The sequence below is a fragment of the Mycteria americana genome, chromosome 5, assembly GCF_035582795.1.
Source record: "Mycteria americana isolate JAX WOST 10 ecotype Jacksonville Zoo and Gardens chromosome 5, USCA_MyAme_1.0, whole genome shotgun sequence".
Lineage (NCBI taxonomy): Eukaryota > Metazoa > Chordata > Aves > Ciconiiformes > Ciconiidae > Mycteria > Mycteria americana.
Genome location: NC_134369.1, coordinates 18206303 through 18220271, shown reverse-complemented (window position 1 = coordinate 18220271; position 13969 = coordinate 18206303). Strand labels below are relative to the sequence as shown.

The window sequence follows — 13969 nt, the reverse complement described above, 5'->3', positions numbered from 1 at the left end:
TGGGGTGAGAGCAAGTTACATTCCTAGGGATGAGCAAGTGGGCCAAAGTGGGTTTCAGCCAAAAGATTGGGAAATTTTATTGCGCTTTTGTTGCGCAGCTTTGGGGGTTTTTAACTAAAATTTAACTAAAATTTCTAAGCCATACTGTGAGGCTTACTTGAACTGTTGACGCGTGTGACCCAAATCTCTTTGGTGGGCAGCCCTGAAGCCCCCCAGCTGCTCATGTGACCCAATAACCGAGGGAAAACATCCTGAGTGGTTCTACTGAACTTGATGCAATTGCTTGCTGTAATAAAGCCACAAGCTTAGGCAAAAAGTGTTTGGCAGATCAGAGCTTAGGATAAAATAGGAGGGGGAAATGAATGAGGAAATGCTTCTCCGACTTTCAAACTGTGAGTTTTAATGTAAAAATCCTTTTCTCTTTTTTTTGGGGGGGAGGGGTGGTCCCCTCATGGATACACCCTAAAACTTCTGTATCTAGAAATACAAATCGTGCCACACCCTGCACCCTTTCACAGCGGTTTCTCCCCCCACCCCCGGGCTGCCTGGTGAGGTTTAGGGGACAGCAGTGAGGTTTAAGAGATGGTGGTCAGGTTTAGGAGATGGTGGTGCCTCAGCTCCCCAACACCCCTCCCCGTGGCTGCCACTTGCGTGTAGGAAACTCTTTGTTGTGAGCCACCCCTGGTGGGTGGGAAAAAGAGGAGAAAAAGGGGAAAACAAACAAAACACAAAAAAAAGAAAAAAAGGAAAAAAGAAAAAGGAAAAAAGAAAGAAAAAAGGGCGGGGAAGAGAAAAGAAAAAAGGGGGGGAAGATAAAAGGAAAAAAGGGCGGAAGAGAAAGGAAAAAGAAAAAACGGGGGAAGAGAAAAGAAAAAAGGAAAAAAGGGGAAGAGAAAAGAAGGAAAAAAGGAAAAAGGGGGGGAGAAAAAGGAAAAAAAAGAAAAAAGGGAAGGAGCCGCAGCCGGCCCCGGGGGCGGGGCGGGGCCGGGGCCGCCCGTGCCCATCGCCCCTTCCCGCGGCGGGGCGGGGGCGTGCCCGGGGCGGGGCGTTCGGGGAGGGGGCGGGGCGGGTTATCTCCGCCCGCGCCGCCGCCGCCGCCCCAGCCCCGCAGCAGAGATTGAGGGGAGCCGCCGCCGCCGCCCGCCTCGCCCGCGCCGCCATGGGGGTGGAAGGCTGCACCAAGTGCATCAAATACCTCCTCTTCGTCTTCAACTTCATCTTCTGGGTGAGCCCCGGGGCAGCGGGGGGGCTGGGGGGGCTGAGCCACCCCGGCGCTTTAAATAACGGGGCTCCAATATGGCTCGTCTGCCTGCGCCTGGTTTTAACCTCTTCCCCCTCCCTTCCCCCCCCGCCCAATATTAAGACTTCCTGCCTGGGGTATGCCTTAGGGGTTGCTGCCTTTTTTTTTTTTTTTTTTTTTGGGGGGGGGGGGGGGGCTGGGGGTGTGTGTCTGCTTATCCTTTGCCTTTTTTTATGCATGCATATATATATTTATTTATTTGCACATGCATGTCTATTTATATGTATTTCTATATCGATATATATGAAGAGAGATGTTTACACGCATCCTTTCCGAGCGGAAGGGCAGGGGGTGCCTCGCTCCCGCGCGGGGGGCAGAGCTGGGGTGGGGTGGGGCGGGGGCCGCGGCGGGCCGGCGTCCCCTCCCAGGGCTGCGCTCCCAACCCCTGCTGTGGGTCTGCGCCGGGGAAAGCGGCGTTCCTCAGCCAGCCGGGGAGGGAGGGAGGGAGGGAGGGAAGGATGCTGCCAGGCGGAGGGAGGAGAGGCGCTGGTCCAGCCGTCCGCCGCAGAGGAGCCGGAGAGGAGAGGGTGTTCAAAAAATATGGGCGATGGGGGATGGTTTTGCTCTTCCCGCCCCGAGAGCTGGCGGGGAGCGGACGGGGCTCCGCGTTGGGAGCCGGCCTCGACGCCCGTGTCTGCGTCGCGCCCGAGCTGGGCACCGCTGCCTCCGCCGCCTGGGAAGTTATTTTAGGATGCAGATTTTACCCAGGCTGGAGAGGTTGCCTTTCCTGAGAAAGTTTCTCATGAAATAATCCATCCAGACGTGTGGCTAATTTAGCAAGAAGTGGCATATCCCGGTTTCCCTGCAAACTGGGTTTGTCCTGGTTAGAAACACCCTCCAGCAGCAAGGGGCTGGCGTGGCAAGAAACACTCTCTCCCTGCTCCTGCGCCCGGGAGCAACGAAATGTGCCCAAGCAGGCTGCTTTTTTTATTTATTTTTTTATTTTTTAAATAAGCTATTTTCCATTCCCCAAAATGCTATTTTTCCCACCAGCAAGCCCAGCCCCAGCCCACAGAGGCAAGGTACCGCTTGTTGAGCACTGGCTGTCTGGTCAGGATGCGCCCCTTATCTGACATCCCGCTCTGTTGACGAGGAATTTGCATTTTTTCTTGATGTTTCCTTGCAGCAGCGAACGCAGCAAGGAGGTCTGGAGAGGTGGGGAGGGAGCAATGCCTTCCAGAGCAAACCCTGCCTCTGCACCGGGAGCTACTCTGCCCGGCTGGAGCCCCTGCCTGCCGCCTTCTCCCCCGGGGTGCACAGTGAAGCTCTTGGGGGGTCCCCACCTCTGGGAGGTGTAGGGTTTACTGCTGTGTGGGAGTGAGCGCTGTCAAATCCAGCCTGATTTCAGGCCTCTTTGCCTTGTTTCTGGGTATAACACTGACAAAGGGAGAGATGACGAGCTCTGAGAGCAGCAGTGTGTTGTGGTTTAACCCCGGCCGGTTTCCACCACGCAGCTGCTCGGTCACTCCCTCCCAGTGGGGTGGGGGAGAGAATCAGAAGAGTAAAAGTGAGAAAACTTGTGGGTTGAGATAAAGACAGTTGAATAGGTAAAGCAAAAGCCACACACACAAGCAAAGCAAGGAATTCATTCACTACTTCCCATGGGCAGGCAGGTGTTCAGCCGTCTACAGGAAAGCAGGGCTCCATCACACATAACGGTTACTTGGGAAGACAACCGCCATCACTCCGAATGTCCCCCCCCTTCCTTCTTCTTCCCCAGCTTTGTATGCTGAACATGACATCATATGGTATGGAATAGCCCTTTGGCCAGTTGGGGTCAGCTGTCCTGGCTGTGCCCCCTCCCAGCTTCTTGTGTGCTCAGCAGAGCATGGGAAGCTGAGAAGTCCTTGACTAGTGGAAACGTTACTCAGCAACAACTAAAACATGGGTGTGTTATCAATCCAATCAGCACAAATCCAAAACATAGCCCCATACTAGCTACTGTAATGAAAATTAACTCTATCCCAGCCAAAACCAGCACACAGTGTTAACTGATACCTGATGGGTTGCCAGCTGCAAGATGAATGCGGGACAGTCCTGGGGTTTTTGTTTTGTTTTGTTTTGTTTTTCACATCTTTCCCCACCCTTAAAATGGCAGGACGGAGGTGGGTAGGCTTTTCTCTGAAGTGTTGTTCCTTCCGAGTTATCACGCTTATCCCGGGGCTTTTTCTTCCCTTCTGGTCCCAGTTTCCTGCCATTCTTGTCGGTGAAGCCGCTGGGTGTGGATGCGAGGGAGGAAGGGTCTCCTGGATGGCAGGAAGGATGCAGGGGGCTTTACACAGGCACTGCTCCTGAGCAAGCTTGCTCGCTCGCCCCAGTGTGCATTTGCAAAACAGCTTATCTTTTATAAATGGACATTTTGCTTCCAAGAGGAACAGCCGATCCATTTAATTTCCCTGTTAGGACTTCTGGTGCCTTGCCCTACCCCTTGGAGGGAGCCTGGTGCCTGCTCCCTGTGAGAGCTGGGGGGAGATGCTCCAGCTCCTCCCAGGGAGGGGTGCCTGTGAGCTGGGACCCACCAACTCCCCAAAACACCTCCCAGCGCTGGGCTTGCCCGCAGCCAGTCACCTCGGACCACCTCCTGTGTGGATGGGGAGCGTGGGCTTTGTTGGAATTGACAATGCTTTCTGTGAGGCTGGCTAGCTAGAGCGTGGTTGAACACCAGGTCTTAAAGTTTTCAAGCCCATTTGTGTTGTTTTTTAAACCAGTAGTTGAGGGGAATTCTAGGTTTACCACTAAGTGAATGCAGTTAGCAGCCAACCTTGCATCCCCAGCTGGGGAAGGATGCCTTGGTTGCCACCGTAGCGCAAAGGTCCTTTTTACGGGGTGGCATTTAAAGGCTGGACGTGGTGCTGGGCACCCTTGCTGCACGTTGGCCATGTCGGGACCCCAGCTCTGACCCCAGGGAGGTGTGAGATGGGGCACTTGCAGCCCTGTGGTCCTGCCAGCTGATTAGCATGCAAGGGCTGCTGGGCTCGTCACACTCATTTGCTTATCATCATTTGCCTTGCATCCAGCCGAGGTTGGCGCTGTTGGTGAAAACAAGCAGGAGGCAGAGCCCAAAGTTTGGCAGATGCCGCATCGTGCTGCACAGAGCTTGCTCCAGTGCCCGAGAGGAAGAAAGGAAGCAATTCTCAGCCTTAACGGTGTTAATAAGAAAGAAACTCTGATAACTTTTTAAAGAAGTCCTGCTGTCCTGCCAGACTGTAAATAAACTGACACCCCTCTGGCTTCCCCCCGGCTTCCTTCCCCTGGCAGTGCAGGGGGAGTTTCACAAAGCCGCTGTGTTGAAAAGCAAAAGGAATAGGCAGTCCTGCTGCCAGCTCCCCAGGGCGCCTCAGCAGCCCTCTCTGTCCGAGATGTTTTGGTTTTATTTTATTTTTGGGCTTGCTTTTCCTTTGCGCATGCATTTTTGAAAGGAAGATGGCAGGCTTGCCGGGGTTACCTGCTCGGTCCAGGGTGGCTCTTGAGGAGGGAGCAGCGGCCGCTGCGCAGACCACGCGTACAAACAGGTGCCCATCCCGGGAAGGAAAGAGTCCCCACGTGTTTCACAGCGGCATCCACTGACTGAAGCAGCGGAGGCAGCCACAGGCAGCACCTAGGGATCTCACCTGGTTAGTAGAACACAGGGCTGGTGAGACGAAAGCTTTTCTGTGCTGCAGACTTGTCCTGAAACTTTGGGGTGGCCAGTGATGAGGCCATGCTCTGCTTCCCTGCCCTGCAAGAGGGAGCATTGGTGGTACCTGTTTATTGGGTGGTTTTGCTGGTGCGATGGGCAGTCCCAGCTCAGCCTGCAGCCCGGCGCAGGCCTGGGCACGTGGCAGGGCAGAGCTGCTTCTCCATCCCACTCTCAGCAGATGGCTGGACTTCGACTGCTCTCCTGAATTATCCAAATCTGATAGCAGAGCTCAGCGCATGGGGCTGAAATGACCACCGCTGCAAAGAGTGCCTGGAGAGGCCAAAGGAAGCCAAAGAGCTATTTTAAAATGTAATTAAACATAACCAAGGAGAAACTGGCTTGCTCAGAGAAGGATTGCCCAGCTTATTAGCTAATACAGCCTGGGGCAGCCTTCCAGGTCTAGAGCACCGCTGACTGCCCTACCAGAGAGGTGTCTAATTAAAAGAAAGAGCTTGCTCCTAATGCCATTTTCCAGGCACCGCATAACTCTTTTCTCTTGCTTGTGTTGAGGGGACGTGGTGCAGTCAGGGTGCAAAGGGGAAGAAGGGCAAGAGCAGAGGGAAGGTGGAAGTGAAAGCCTGTCTCGGCAGCGGTGGTCAGAAGGGAAGGAGTGGAGGATTCGAGGATTTTCTTGTGCAACACTGGAAAAATCTGTCAGCTGTCCCCTGGAGTCCGCAAAGCGTGCATGAAGATATTTGGCTTTGGTGACGAGAGGTGACGGTGGAGGGAAGTGGCAGCTCTCTGTGGTGGTGGTCCCACGGTGACAACTCTGCTGAACTCCTCATGACTCTCTCGATGTGATGAGGAGGGCGGCTGGGTACCGCTATTCACAGGTTTAAATGGAGAATGGAAGAGCTGGTGGTTCATGCGGCGTGCAGCTCTGAAGCACAGGTTTGGGATAACTCCCTGGGCTCACAAAGCAGCTTGCATTTTGTTTCGGGTGGAGGCTTGCGCTGAGCTGAGAGGCTATTAGTGATAGCGGCTAGCAGGCCGTGCTGCTGCAGAGCGTGGGGTTTGGTTATTGGTCTCCCTGGGAGTCACAGAGAGCCTTGCGAGCAGCGAGGATGTGATGCTGGCCCAGTATCTTCTTCCACCAACTTTAGGTTCGGTATCCTGGGATGATGTATAGGCAAGCATATTTCCATGTGTTTGACCCTGCAGCTATTTACTGCCTGTCTTTGAAGGGCAAGGGAGAGGTTTTCTTAATAGGCTCAGTACCTGGACCCAAGTTTTCCTGCTGATGGCTGTCTGGGATGTGTTTCTGGGCTCTCTGTCAAGTGAGCACAGTCCTACCATCACCTATGAAACCTCTTCTGAAGTTCTGCATGCAGAAGGTTATTTAAGCAGGTCTTTTGAAGAGACCGGTGCCCTGCCCTGTGGGTGTACCCAATTTCTGTTAATGGGCTGGGCTGCAGTCGCAAGGAGGGAGCATTGCTGGTGGCTGGAGGGGGGATTACTCTGTTTTCCTGAGATTATTCTTCTATCAACCACCGTAATGCTTATCTTCTGCATTAACCCACATACGATGCCTTGAGAAACACTTTGATCCTGTACTATGCAAGTGCCTTTCACTGTATTATTAAAAAGGGAAAGCAGTTGTATTACCATTGTAGTTAAATGCTTATGTATGGGCCCAAGCTCATTTTAAAGCAATACCTGAAATTGTTTTCCTCTCTGCCAAGGGTGATTAAACCCTCCTGGTAGATGTCAGTGTATAGCGATACTTCTGTCCACAGTGGGGATGAGGCTGTGGCAGGCAGGGAGCAGCCTGTGGGTTCGGTGCTCCCCATCAGAGGACCCCGCTCCTGGATTTTGGTGCCGGATTCCTGCTCTCCTCCCATCCATCAAACTTTATTTGGCCTCTGGCATGCTGCTTCTCTGGGGCTGTTCCTCTGGAGCTTGTTTTGAAAAGACCTGGAGTGTTGTGGGACTGGTAACCATAGGCACCAGTGGAGAATTTTGCCCCGACCGGCAGCTCTATTAATAGCTGCTGCTGGAAGGTGGCAGCGGCTGCGCTGCTGGGTGCAGAGCACGGGCTGCAGGCTGCCTTCTTCCTCCTGCCTGCAAAACACCGGCCTCCTCACAAATGCCCCTTCTGCAATTCCTGGGCAGGCCTTGCCTGCAAGCTTTCAGGCTGACCTTTGGCGGCCGTCGAGCGTGATCGCTGCGGAAGGTAACGAAAGACCTTGCCTGCACTTTCCAAGAAGAGTCCTATCTGTCGCTGCAGTTTAGGAGTGCCTGTGCCGAGCTCGGCAGAGAAGCTTTTACATTGTGCGGCTGTTGAACTGCAACTGTGTTTGTCTGATTTAAGTCACTTCCTCTGCCTACACCCCCCCAAAAAGTCTTGCGGGCATCCTGATGTGTTGGTGCTCCAGGGCATCCCACGGTCCTCCCTGACAAGTAGCACGGGGGCGATCTGTAGTGCTTCTCACCTTAAAATTTAAGTGAATTTTTGACGTGAAGTCCTGCCATTGTAACATGAAGACCGTTGCAGCATCAAACCGCAGTTCTCAGGTTCGTGGGCTGCCGTTCAGCTCTTGGCACCCTGCTGCACCCTGAGCCCTTTGAACACTTCCACAGGACACGTCTATTTGCAGTAGAAAAGAAATTCACCTTCTGCTTTCCAGGAAGCGAGGTGCAGGGTGTGGGCAGGCTCGGCACTGCCTGTACGCCTGTACCTGCCACCATCGGTTACGTGCTGCTCACCTCGGTCCTCGAGCTATGTCGTGGTTTAGCCCCAGTCGGCAATTAAGCAGCACCCAGCCGCTCGCTCACCCTCCCCCCGCGGTGGGATGGGGGAGAGAATCGGAAGACCAAAAGTAAGAAAACTCGTGGGTTCAGATAAGAACAGTTTAATAATTGGGGGGGGGGGGGGGGGGTTGTAATGAAAATGAAAACACCAAGAGAGCGAGAGAGGAACAAAACCCAGGAAAAAAGAAACAGTGATACGACCACTCACTACCCACTGACTAATGCCCAGCCTGTCCCCGAGCAGCAATCGCTGCCCCCCGGCCAGCCCCCCCCAGTTTATATACTGAGCATGATGTCATATGGTATGGAATAGCCCTTTGGCCAGTTGGGGTCAGCTGTCCTGGCTGTGCCCCCTCCCAGCTCCTTGTGCACCCGGCAGAGCAGGGGAAGCTGAAAGGTCCTTGACCAGTGGAAACGTTACTCAGCAACAACTAAAACATCGGTGTGTTATCAACATCATTCTCATACTAAACCCAAAACACAGCACTATACCAGCTACTAGGAAGAAAATTAACTCTATCCCAGCTGAAACCAGGACAAGGTGGTAGTACAAAACCTGTAAGGTCCTAGCACACATCTTGCGAGGGCTTGTATTGCCCTTCCAAAGGTAATTTCCATCAAGTTATGAATCTCTAGCTCCTCGCTTTTTTCCCCACTCACACTAGGTTCAGCGACACAATGATGTTTCATTATTTACGCTGCACGTACTGGAGAATCTGGTATCTGCCGCTCCATCTAGAGACACACGAATGACCTGGGAACAAAGCATTCAACCCCAAATTAGCAATTCATTCCTGGCCATGCGAGGGGCTTCTTGCCTGGCAAGATGCTTCAGCCTTGGCAAGCCATTTCATCCTTCTGTGCCCTGGTTCCCCACGCCTAAAAGGAGGAGGATTCAGTTTTACTCCATCTCGGCTGCTTTGCAGGTTGTGCTGGAGAGGAGGCATGGGGAGCCCTGGTTGGGCTCCCTGAGTGGGGTCCAGGTGCCGCCCCTGCAAAGGGCGCAGCTTCCAGGCTGTCTAAGGGAAGCCACGAGCCTGTGCAGTGTGAAAACCTGTTAAAAGTCTCTAATCATCTACGTGAATTATAAACCAGCTAAAATCTGTTAAGCTTTCTTGGCAGCATCCTGCTTCTTGTAAGTAACTGGTATTTCACAGGCATTGTGGCGCGGGCCCCGCCGCCGGTGTTTTTGCAGCAAGGCAGGAGCTTCTCCTGGCCCTCGGGCTCATGCGGGTTGGGGAAGCAGCGTCCCAGCGGCAGGACCGGCCGTGGCTGTGGGAAGCGGCGCTGCTAAAAATACAGCATTGTGAAACTGCTGGCACCTCCACTTCCCTCCTCCTCTGGCGTGAGCCGCAGGATGTCTGCTTTGCTTTGACATGCCTGGCAAGCTGCCCTATAGCCAGGACTACTTCCTCCTCCTCCTCCTCCTCCTCCTCCCTGCCAGGAAACCCATTTTGGAGAGGGGTAGAGGGAAGGGAGCAGGAGGAAGAGGGCTGGGGGCAGCGGAAGGGACTGGGGGGGTGATGCACGTCCTGGCGTACGCGAGCGTCTGGGGAGCAGCAGGCAAAGGTGGGGGCAGCTTGGATATGGGATGCTCTGCATTAAAGGGGGGAATGGGGCCGTTCCTTGCACCCCTGAATCATGGGAATTTCTTGTGGAGGGGAGGTGTGACTAAGCTGTGATAGGAGGGCTTGTTCCCTTGCCCCACAGCGGGATCTGGGAAATTTTAGGGTGAATGGCATATCAGTCGGTGAGGCTCAATCCAGGAGGGAGTCCCGCTATGTGCACGGTGCGTGGGTATCATCACAATGATACCCGCCATCATCGTGATGCTCAAGACAGTGATACCCCATCATGTGGGGTACCACTCCATCATCTCTCAGGGGGCTGGGGGGCTGCCTTTGCCTTCCCCTAGGCAGCATCCGATGGGGGCTTCCCCCCACCGTGCCGAGCAGGAATGGTGTCCCTACGAAAAGCAAGCCTTGGGCAGGCAGGATCCAGCTGGAAAAGTCTCGCTGTCTGTGGAAGAAGCAATAAATCTCTGGAAGCTGGAAAATAGCAGTAAAGAGGAAACGCTGGAGCCTGCCATGGCACCTCTGCTGTGCCGGCAGCCTGCTCGGGGTGCGATCTCCAGGGTCAGCCCAGTCCTGGGCAGCACCAGCGATGCAGCAGGGATACCGTGCTGTGAACTGGGTGCCCCTCTAGGCTCACAGTGGATTTTTGAAGGGGCAGGGAAGATGGAGGAGGTGTTATTTTCATTGAGGGGTTGTTTTCTTTTGGGATTTGGGGGGGTGTATCTGTGGGATTTTTTTTTTTTTTTTTATTTAAACAAAGGCATACAAAAGTGCAGGTAGGGAAAGGCAGCAGAATGAGAACTTAAAACACTCCAGAGCAAAGGAAAGTGCAAGGCTGTAACAGTAGCCGGGAAAGCTAGTAGCACTTAAAATGCTGGAAAATAATCTGGATGCTCCGAGTTGGAGTCCAAGCAGTTGCTTGTTTCAGTGGTATCCACCTCTGCAAGCGCCTTCGTGCCGGCAGGAGAAGGGCTGGCTGGGGAGGTCAGCTTGTGGAAAGCAGATCTAAGAGTGATGCAGTGCTGGCGTTGATGAAGTTGCAGCTTTTAGATTATTCCTTTAATTAAAGCAGTCCCCAAAAATTTAAATGGAGAGCTGTGCTGGGCACTCAGGGTATATCTGCAACAAGTGATGGCCCCAGCCTCTGAGACGTTACTGCCTGGCTAGCCAGGCAAGCACAGAGCAATGAGGTAACCTGCACGAGATCATGGATACCTACAGGAGAAAAAAAGGGATATTTAATGTATGAGGATACACAGCCTAGAGACCAACGTGACGCTGCCATCGGTGGTTGGAGCTCTTCTGGCTCTTGTGTCGGCAAACAGCACTGATTGTAGGATGGGGAGGGGAGAAAATACCAAGCTTATATCTGGAACAAGTTGTGTTAAAAATTAGATTATCCCAACCAAGGTGCAGTGGAAGGCAGGGTTACTATGGCGAGCCAATGATGTTTTTTCCCTCTTGTATTCTTGCCTTTGGGAAGAAAGATGCCTTAATTATGTTGTGTGCTTCTTGGTAGTGGAAGGATGTATGGTTTTCATGGAAAAAGTTACTCATCGTAGCGTAAACCCTGTTTCCATTAGTAAGTGAACGTTGCTTTCTCTTAAGAAATCCAGCTGCTGTTGGATTAAAACTTCCATTCGGAGGTCTTCTGTGCTTTGTTAAAAAAGCAAATGGACTCAGGCAGTGCAGGAGGGACGGACGTGGGGCATTCCTGGGGCACATTCAGGCTGAAACCAGGAACATCTGGAGATGATTCAGCTGGCTGCCATAGGCAGACCTCACTGCTGGGGTGGGTTTGACGAGTTGGAAGAGGCTCTACCCCTTCAGCTGACTCTCCCAAATGATTAAGAAATATTTTGAGGATAGCTTGCAGCCTGCTTTCCGTTCTGTCGGGCCTTTTGGGGCAAATTTGATTGGAAAGCAGCTGCTGCTCCTCGCACTGGTGTCATCCCAGCCTGGCCATGGGTGGCAGGGGGTGCTGGGGTGGGTACTGCTGAGTGCAGAGGGCAGAGTGCCGGGGCACAGCAATGTTTCCTTGCAGAGGGAAAACCAAACCAAAAAGGGCTACAGTCTTTTCTTCACCTCTCCCAGCCAGCACAGAAACCCCAATCTTCCTCAGGGTCTCTTCTCCCCTGGGAGCCGCCGAGAGACCTTCACTTTAAGAGTAGCACTGATTAATTTGGGGACATTCTCCTTCTCCCGAGAGGATAAACACGGGCTTCGTTATGTCCTCAGACAATGAACAAGCCATGCCAGCCTGGATTTGGGTAACTTTCTGCGAAGCCACAAGCTACCTTATTTGGAGCTGGATTTGAGCATAGACTGGCTTTCGTGACTTTTCTCCCTAGTGAGTGTTTGGAGAAGCCCGGGCTCTCCCAAGTGTGAGAGGGATGAGGGACCATGCCAGTGGGGAAGTTGCATTGGTTGCTGTGGGAGAAGTGTTAAAAGCTGATTATTTTGGTGGCAGACTGGGGAAAGGCTTGTAAAATCTTCCCTCCCTCTCCAGGGAGCTGGTGGGGCTTTTCTCCCTCTGGTAAGTGGAAAAGCCCAGAGGTCAGCTTGCCCTGTGAGTTTTGCACAAATTGTGTTTTTGCCCCAGCTTTGATGGCACCCCTGTAAAAACCTCTTGGCTGGTATTTACAGAAATGAGCAGGGAGGAAAACCACCAGCTGACTTCCCGAGGGGCAAAGCCGGACTCCCACCAACAGCCTGTCTTGCAGATCCTAGTCCTCGTGTGTTCACCGAGGCTCTGCTGCACTTGCACAGCTGGAGACTTTGCACTTTTACTGAACAAACTCTCTTCTTTTTAATGTGACCTTCATGGTGCCTCTCAGTCCTGTAGCTGACCTGACTCAGACCCTTTGGAAAAAAATCCTGTTTCCACTTCTGTACCCTTTGGTAGTTATCTTCCCTTTTTTAAGATGAATGGCTTTGAGGATTTAGGACAATGAAAATTAAATCGGCATTTGAACAGGCACTTCCAGCCTTTCGTAGAAGTGATATTGAATTCTTAAGGGTTGGGGGTTTTTTTGTTTGTTTGTTTTTCTGTTTGTTTGGTTTTTTTTACACGTGTGTTTATTTTTTTCCCCTCTCTCTCATGGTTTTAAATGGAAGTGTGGGGTGTCATGGAGAACACAGCAAGTCCTGCTGGAAATGCTCTGTCTCGAGTTCCCCTCAGTGACACCTTCTCCGCTGCAGTGTGCCTGATCTGCTCCCATCCTCCACTGCCGTTCCCAGCCCCTCTCTGAAAGAGAAACCAGTGAGGAAATCAGTCATAAAACTTCCCATTATTTGGACATAAATATTCCAGTGGTAAGCTGGGTTGATGCTCCATACGCAGAACATCTCCTCCCATGTTTGAAGCGTGTTTTTATCCTTGACCCGGGGGCTCTGCCACACGTGTCTGCATGCACACGTGTGTGTGTGAGTGCTCTGCTCTTCTGCTGGACAACAGCATGGGCAAGGCAGCGGTTTCAGCCTCATCGACTCGCAGAGCTGCTCAGCTCTGCTGAGCATCTTCATGGTAGCCTCCAAAAGCGGTGTGGTTGTGCCTTGGCCTGAACCGAGGCTTCGCTCTGCTTCAATCCCTGTATTAGGACATTAAGGAAAGCTGTACATGCTGGAGGAGCGGCAGAGCGCGGTCCCAGCTCACGGCCCACCCACGGGGACCTGCGTTACGGTTTCTCTTTTTCTATCGCATTATGAAATTAAACAGGCAGTGAACCGAGCAGTGGAAGTGATGGCCGCAGGGGTTCCCGTGCTCATGGGACACTTTGGAAGAAAACTAGGTATTAATCAAAGCAATGCTGTGAGGGCAGCCGGTGTGAATCCTTGTCTGTCCCCTCCTGATGTGGGACATCCCTGAGACCCATGGGGAGGGGAGTAATGGGATATAACACAAAGATGCTGCTGGAAATGTTACCAAGTCCCACTGAGTGTGGTTTCATAGTCATCTGTGTGCTCCTAAACACTGTGCTAAATGTCAAGATGTAGACATTGTGAAGAGTGTGTTTTGGGGGGGTTGGAGGCATTTTGGATCCCCTGCGAATGGATGTGGTGGCAGCTCAAAGCCGCGCTGTCTCTGCTCTTGCTCGGCATTACTAGCAGTTTTACTGCCTTTTGGTGTCGTGTTGGTTGGGCAAGTCTCCCCTGAGGCAGAGCAGCTTTTAGGGGTGCAGAAAGCTCTGTCCCACTAGGTCTGCTCAGACTGGAAGCCTGACCCTGGATGGGAAGTAATGTGCATGCGAAACTGGGGCAGAGGGAAAAACTGACGGTCCCCCACTTTCTGAGCCACAGTCTCCCCATCCTTCCTACCCAGTTCTCAGCAGATAAAAAAAACCCCAAAACCCTGTTTGTACATCACAGAGAGATGAAATGGGGTGATAACAGCCTGTTGGGAAAAGGGAGTAATTGGGGCTGATCCTAACTTCTGTTGAAAAGCTCTCCTAAAAGCCTCAGTCGCGCATCTTGTATTTCTTGGGTAAGGCTGAGCCTTCCATTTTAATAGAGTAATAAAATAGCTCTTGGGAAAGAAATCACCTGCAGGAACTGGAACGTGCTTTGCACATCCCCAGGATGAGGGGTCTTCTCATAAAGCAGGGAAGATCGTGTGGCTCAGGTGGTATGGGGTGCAAAGCACGTTGCAGGGGTGGGGTGATGGTT

General features: G+C 52.6%; 1 protein-coding gene across 1 annotated transcript in view; it reads left to right on the top strand.

Moving 5' to 3' along the window:
- The first annotated feature begins 1070 nt into the window (after nucleotides 1-1070).
- CD81 (CD81 molecule) overlaps nucleotides 1071-13969 on the top strand; it is a 33749-nt gene continuing 20850 nt past the window's right edge. The window contains exon 1 of the mRNA XM_075502335.1: nucleotides 1071-1225. Within this exon, the coding sequence (XP_075358450.1) occupies nucleotides 1160-1225 (66 nt within the window). The 5' untranslated portion in view covers nucleotides 1071-1159. The remainder of the gene's footprint in view (nucleotides 1226-13969) is intronic.